This window comes from Morone saxatilis, unplaced genomic scaffold, assembly GCF_004916995.1.
Source record: "Morone saxatilis isolate NCDOM2014 unplaced genomic scaffold, NCSU_SB_2.0 Contig8, whole genome shotgun sequence".
Taxonomy (NCBI): Eukaryota; Metazoa; Chordata; class Actinopteri; family Moronidae; genus Morone; species Morone saxatilis.
Genome location: NW_023340257.1, coordinates 9179891 through 9187851, shown reverse-complemented (window position 1 = coordinate 9187851; position 7961 = coordinate 9179891). Strand labels below are relative to the sequence as shown.

Genomic DNA, 7961 nt, shown 5'->3' with positions numbered 1-7961 from the left:
GTTGGCTAAAACCCCTGGGTCAAGAGTGGGCTTTTTAAGAAGGGGTTTAATTACAGCTACTTTAAAGGACTGTGGTACATATCCTGATAATAAAGAAAGATTAATCATATCTAGTAAAGAAGTGCCAATTAAGGGTACAACTTCTTTAAGCAGCCTAGTTGGGATTGGATCTAACAGACAGGTTTCAGGCAAATCAGGTCTGGTAAACCACCTTCAAGGGTCTTGGCTTCCTTTAAAGACTCTTGTTGCCTGTTAGCTGAGATGTGCTCCATGTTACATCCCTGGTTCAAATCAAGCCGGGGGACCTTTATTGAATGTTGTCCATCTCAGATTGGAAAAAAATAATGGACCTTTTTACAGTCACATTTCTTTAACCTGTGAGGACTCATACATTCATGTTATCAGTTGTATGACATTCAAAGTTGCTGAGATCATTGCTCATTAAAATATATACTTTGCAGTGGCGGACTCAGGTTGTCTGAGGGGCAGGGAAGACAAAGATAAAAAGGGCACCAGCTGTATTTTTTGCATCACATTTTCTTCAGTGGAAGCCCTAAAGGGCACTTTTTTGCACATTGGGCCACCATAGAGGTCACTTTATCATGTTTTATCTACCATAGGGGTGTTCCCTAATTAGTTTGGAAGAGCCAGCTATCATCTACATCCACAATAAGTTTAAATCCTCATTATGCTACACAATGCATTTAAGATAAAAGACAAATAATAATCTTAGGTGAAAGATCATCATAAAGTGCCCTATACAGTCCAATGAAAATATACCGTTAACAGCATAGTCTTTCGACGAGGGATTTTCAGCTGCAAAGGTGAGGTCTCATTAGTGAGAGAGAAAACCAGGTATAAATAGCACCTGGTTTCTGGGGTTGATTCACAATCACAAGGTCAGTGGAGCAGCATCACTGCTGGGGGGTAAGGTATCTAGGACACTGTTCAAATCCGAAGATAAAATGAAAAAATTTACTCCATCGCACATAAAGAGAGCGAGATGTCAGATAGAAGGAAAGACAGAAAGAGGGGTCATTTTGGGCAGATCTCTCACTTCAGACACTGGTTTACAACAGAAACTTTTGATTTGTTTTCAAAGGTGATTGATGGTGATTTACTAAATCATAGGGATCCTTTGGTCCATATTCACATTATCATCCTGCAGCACAAATGTTTATGTTCACACTGTTACGCTAACATCCCCCTTAAGCACTCTGAATCTGACAAGAAACATTATGAGTTATTCTGATCTGGGATGACATCTTTGTGCCAGCCAGAGTCACAAAGGAGGAGAAACCAGTGACTTGCATCTTTTGTTTCCGTTCCCCCTCTGTATCACTGCCGAGGTCCCGGCAGGCTTAGAGACTTTACACTGCTCATTCATTACGTTACTGGAGCGGCTACAGCTTCTGTCACCCTTGTATCTACACTTAAAGCTATGGGTCATTGGTCATCAGCTGCCTCTGAACGTTACCTTCTCAAGATATCCTTACTAATGAAAATGCCACCAGCCATTTGCAGGAATATTGTTGCTCTTGGACTCAGATTTCACTTAGATTATTCTATCCCAGTAATCCATCTACACATAATAATTCAGGTTTAATCATTTGTCCAATAATGAGATGAATAAATATGCTGAATAGTGTTTATATACAGAAACATGAATGCTGTAGCTGGTTTCTTTGCTTCCTGCTCATGCTGTTCATGTATGAACAGGCGATGAGGTCTCAAATACAGCACCATGCTATCAAATGTAACTGTGCTGATAAAGTACAGTTACATTTGACTTTAATTAAAATCTATTTTAACAAAGTCCTGTTTGAATTGAGTTTTGAAAATAACTTATGAATATAACGTGATGATTGAGCCTGTGCTGTAACTTTACTACCACTTGGACTGTATGGTAGTAATGCAAAGGATGAAGGCAATGAGATATCTTCTTCTTTTTTTCGTATCATTCAATTAATTTATTAATATGAGGTTATTTTATATGAGGTATACCTCAGGTATGAGGTTTTTGTCAATGGACTGGACCTTTTCTGTAACAAAAAGGTCTATCTCTGTAGGTTTCTTTCCATAATGTTGTCACACACTTATAACAACAATATGAGCTGGTCAGTGGCAAAATACAAGCATTTGATTGTTTGCTCTCACTCAATACTGGACCTATTTCAAAATTGCTGGCACCATTAATACAAAAATGTTGGAAAATAGGTTGAAAAATACTGTTATTAAATTTTCCTTTAATCATCAACACTGGACAGTGGAGATAGAGTGTGATCACCCCACTATATACTCTACACTCAAGAGAAACTGAAAAAAACAACAACTTCTGTGTTGTTGTACTGTACTTAAAAATTAAAACCGACAGATGTTACATATGTTACATAAAGCTTCTGTTGCTTCATGTAGACTTCAATAGTTATTACTGGAGGCTGATATGAAGACAGGAAGAGTAGCACAAAGGTGTGTTTCATCTGGAAACATTAAAACCAACTCCTCAGGCATCCGTCTGTGTTTCTGACAACAAAGATATGCAGGTTTGAGAGTGACGGCAGGAATTTTCGCTTTGTTCTGCAGTGTGGGAAGTAAGTTTTGATTTAATCCAACACTCAATTTTTTTGTCTCCTTGCTGCAGATTTACAAATGGAAAAACTTAATTGTGCAAATGTCAAAGAAATAAACTTTAGAGGCAAAATACTATCTAGCCAACAGAGAGAGGAGACATTTGCTGGTGCTATGTGCTGATAACTGTTACACTAATGTATGATAAAGCGAAAGTCTTCTGTCTAATTCCAGTGGATGCATCAGTCATTCTGTACACACAGTAGGCTGTTATTTCTGACACTAAAATTTCTCACACCATGCTTGCAGGCACACTTACTCGCTGATTAGATCAAATTCATGTCAACGACAGTGTGACAGGCTTCTAACAACTAATGTAAATCTAATGAATCAAACGTAGTGGAATCATCCCTATCCCTCCCTATCTACAGGGACCATGAGTCTGTAGACACTCTATAGTCTTGGTTTAACCAACAAATCAAATAACGCAAGATGAATGAATGTCTGTTTCCATAATAATGTAAAAATGTATACATATGCATGAATAGAACCAATATGATTTGTTTTTTATTTTCAAGGAAATATGTTCAAATGCATGCACGAGTGGGTGTGGGCAGCAGTGTGTGAACCAATCACGAAAATGTCAGTTTTCATAAGAACACGGATGATTAATTATTATCAGTTTCAACATAGTGTGAAATGGATTTCTGTAGCTGTCCAGACATAAACAAAGGAAACAGTAATATGCGATAAATGCTGAATTCATCTTTGCCTTCTAAACAGTAGTGAAATATGGTAAAGATAATTTGATGGACTACACTGTCTTCACATTTAAGTTTACTATAAGACAGTTTCAGTGCGTTTATCAACATATCATTATCCCCAGAATAGTTGATATCCGTCCCCAAAAAATGGTCCACAGCGTATCCCTGCTGTATTTACTCTGTTCTATTGTGTCTAAAGTACAAGACAAGGTGCCCCTGTCGACTTTAATACCCCACTCCAAACATTAACTTAAAAATAGTACTACTCTGTCTGGAGACTGTGGTGCTGTAATCTATCTCCAATTTCTAGAAGAGAGAAATACACCTTCCTTCCAGCCAAACTCCAGGGAAGAAGTGAGCACCCAGAGGTGATGACACAGTTCACTGTCAACCTCCCAATTTGCCTTTGTACATCAGCTGGGAGGAGCACAGAGGAGAGACGAGGAGGAGAGTAGAGAGGCTTGTTACCATGCCAGATCAGAAGAAAATCTCCATATGTTAATATGGATTACTATGATTTAGATTCTATTACAACACACACACAAACAAAGGGAAGGGACTAGCAGATCCTTGGGAGGTCTGTTTTTCTCTGTGGGCCTTTGGATGACTTGGCAAGATCCTCTTTAGAAATCATCTGGGTGGAAAATAAAGCAAGCAGGCAAACAAACAAGGTACTGCAGTGAGACTTTTATTCCCATGAAACAATGACTTCCACTGGAAATCTAAAGGTCACTGCACTGTCACCTTTTAGGGAGGAAGAGATGATGGCACCAAGCAAGTTTTTTAAGGAAATTTAGACGATAAAAAATGTAATGAATGCACTTTATTTGACTGTTCTGCACTATAAACCATCTGGCTGTGTATATCAGGGAATTGGGTGCACTTGTCATGACAGTTTAATCCTCTCAGGCTTACAAAGCTGATCTGCTGTGAGGATCAATTCCCTGGGGTACAAAGGTCATCACTGACCTTGATATAATACCGTTCAGTGACCCACCCTTGAGCTCTTGTTCTTCTTAACCTTCGACAGTTTAAATTCCTGACATGCTTGACACCCATCAGTCTCTTGTACAGTTTACAACAGCTTTCTTTAGATCATTTACATATATGTTGTTTAACTGCTGGTTCAAAGTTTTCATTGGAGCAGAATTCTTATTAAGAAGTCTGCTACCGTTTTCTAAATCAGCAATACAGCTGAGGCAGATATTCGTAGGTATTTGTTCATAAACCAAAGTATTGGATGAATTGATTTAAATTCACACTGTGGGGAACATAAATGTCTGAACCAAATTTCATGCCAATTCATGAATGGATTAAATGGATTCATGAATGTCTGTACAATATGTAAGGGCAACAGCAGATGAAAATTGGAAAAGGGGAACCCCAGAGTCAGACAGATTAATCATCTGAAGAACGTGATTGTTGCAATCCATCCAATAGTTGAGACATTTCAATCTGGACGAAAGTGGTGGGCCGACCGACCAATGCTGCTAGCAATTAACTCTGCTGTCCAAAATGGTACATACAATATAGACAGATTTATCAAAGCGGTTTGGTGGGTCGTTTTAATGTACCATCAGCCATCAGACTCCACAACGCCACAGCACCCAGTACCTCCAACCCCCGCTGACTAAGACTGGTTTTAACTTCAACCAAACTCTGGCACAAACTATTTAAATCATTTATCTTTTATCTTTAAGTTTGCACATGTACAGTTTAGTGAGTCTTTCAAAGAAAAAAACTGCAAAAAAATGTTTGCACACCATTTTACTGCATATTGCATATAGTGTATATATTATTCATTTATAGTCTTAAATCGTCTTATATTATATTTTGTTAACATTCTCATAATGTGATTCTTATTGTACTTGTACACTCTGTACTTTTTGCACTACATTCTCCTATGCTGCTGTGTCTGACTTTGAATTTCTTCTATGGGGGATCAATAGAGGAACATCTTATCTTATCTTATCTCCAGGAAACTAGCAAATTATGTGTTTCTCTGTGACATAAGTTGCATTATGTTCATATGTTATTCCTTTGAATTATTGGACTATAGGCTGCAGCACAGACAGTGTTTGTGTGCTTTCACGTTTCCTTATGCAGACTAATGAGGGAAACCACATAATATGCCACATAGTATGTATGTTACTGTATGCTATATAACAATGGAAGCTTTGTGCTGTTCTGTGATCAACTTTAAGAAGAGCAAGGCTTGTTTGTGGCAGCTGCCTCACAAGTAAAATCTTGGCCACCCAGTTATTTACACAGAGCAGAAGGAAAGTCAAACAAATTATGGAGCAGCAGCTGGGAAACTAAGACTAGAATCAGATGCCAATGTCTCTCAAATTCATTTGTTTCCTACTCAAACTTCTCAAAGAAAGGCAGATAATTCTGAACTGAAATATCAACCTATAAACCAAAATACTAAATATTTATGCAAGTGTATGTTGCTGGGTGTGTGTTTTAAAGTGCCTAAAGCTGGAAACAGCTCAGTGGGAATCAGTCAGTCAGTTAGCCTGGCTCTACATGGAGAAGGTCATCAAGCTGAGAAGGGAATAGATTCAGCTGAGCTCATTCTGAAGAGGTTTCTATTTATAGTTTGTCATCAGAATATAAGTCCCTCTGCTATTCCTGCAGAGTGTATATAAACGCAATATATTAGACATACTGCAGCAATTCAGCTGCCACTTTTGATATGTAGCTCGGGGTGTTTGTCAAATGTTGGTATTTACATGCACTGTACACAATTTCCACACATAGTCTTTATTTATTCAATGTACATTGATACACAGCTTGATAGTACCATGCAGGTAAGAAAAATGCCTCTGGGTGAAATATTCTGTTCACGATGGAAAGCTCCAGGCTAAGTTTCCTCAAAACAACTTTCACTCTAACATCAGCTTTTGGTCCATCTACTCACACAAACACAGGTTTTTTTAGGGAAACGTAGTCCTCAGCAGTACAGAAAGGGATGGTGCAGATATAACTATGAGGCTAGGATAAGTACAAAAAAATATTCTAACACAAACACCAGCTAGACTTCATGATATATGGAACAGGACAGAAACTAGGTCTTCATAACTCTTTCTGTTACTTATTTATTGATACAGCAGTCAAATAATAAATAATAGTAATTATAATAATAGGGTAATGAAAATTCACAGACATGTCTTATGATAAACAGGCTATTGCATTCTCTCCCCCAACCCCATCACAACCCCTGGAGTTCCAACAGGTATGAATTTGTTTACATGCAAATGTCACACCATCGTCACTGTGTCGTCTCTTCACACAGTGGCAGAGCAGCGTGGCGCTCACTAGGACTTCTCAACGCGCTTCTTCTTCTGGAACTTCCTGAACTGGGACTGGATGGCGACAGCCGCCTTCTCGGTCTCTGGGTCTTCCATGTCAATGTCAAAGTCCTCTGGGACATCCGTCTTGGACGCATCTGGAAGGAAAAGGAAATGATGGGTGACTCACAGCAGTGTACAAAGACTGGTCTGAGTCCCATGGCCATGTCTTTGAATAGCATTGTCTACTCATAGTGTGACAGTCCTAACTAGGCATGGCGGGTTTGTCAGTCTTTGAATTTCTCCAAGTGGTGTATATTAATAGGCTGTTCTGTTTTAGCCTTTTCAAAACCAAAAACATAAGACATAAGTCTCTATATCTAAATACCTTATTTATGACAACTGTAATTGCATTTTTATGTAGCACACCCATTTAAATTACGTTAAGGCTTAAAGTTATTAAAAGCATGGCCGCTGTGAGTGACAGGTGGGTACACCAGCAGTTGTTTTAAGTAACCAGGCTTTATTCAGTCCACGCGCCACGTCTTTGCCCATTTTCAAACTTCTCAGATTTCTCAGACTTCAGGAGGCAGCAGTGTCAGGACTGCCAAAATGGCCATGGCCGGAGCCATTCCATCACACTTAACCTATGAGTGCTGTAAGGGAGACTACATTTTTAATTATCTATTTAATCAATTTAATTGTCTATTTAAAATATTCAGCTGAGAGCACTAAAAAGAGACGGTGCTTTCAACTAATTCACAATGTTAATGTTAGCTTAATTAGCTAACTACCTACAGCTGATCTAGGACGGTTACCAGTCAGAACTGAAAAGACTATTTTTGTCTACTTCTGTTCAAAATCAAGTACCCACTGTTTCAAAAATTGCTGCTATTTTTTAAGAGGTAAATCTGAAAGTATGCACTTGCTGGAGGAGAGACACTTTCAAAATAGTAGTAGTGACAGTATATAAGACACTGGAGAATTTGTAACTAGCCCATACACCCCACTCGATCTCGACATCAATACTGTCACAGTAAAGCACAAGCTCTTTATTAGGGAGTTTGGGAAACATTAATAAAATGTAGTCTTAGACAGGAAAACGTCCATTGGGTTCCCCATAAACCCCATCCGTCATTATTATAGTGGAACAGATTTCCTATGGGGCAGCCTGAGTTGTTGCTTCCCAGGTCAGAGGCCAAAGCATGAATTGATCTCCAGTTCCCAATCCTCTCTGGTGCTCAGACAACTCTGACCAAGAGGACACAACTGTAATCCCAGTAAAAACTGATACAAGCTGGTTTCAGCAAGCATTAGGAGGAATTAGAGTGTTTTT

The 7961-nt window shown here is 38.8% G+C and overlaps 1 protein-coding gene across 1 annotated transcript in view; it reads right to left on the bottom strand.

Annotated features, from left to right (window-relative positions):
• Nucleotides 1-6090: 6090 nt before the first annotated feature.
• Nucleotides 6091-7961, bottom strand: part of pcp4b (Purkinje cell protein 4b) — a 35472-nt gene continuing 33601 nt past the window's right edge. The window contains exon 3 of the mRNA XM_035680066.1: nucleotides 6091-6783. Coding sequence (XP_035535959.1) covers nucleotides 6653-6783 — 131 coding nt within the window. The 3' untranslated portion in view covers nucleotides 6091-6652. The remainder of the gene's footprint in view (nucleotides 6784-7961) is intronic.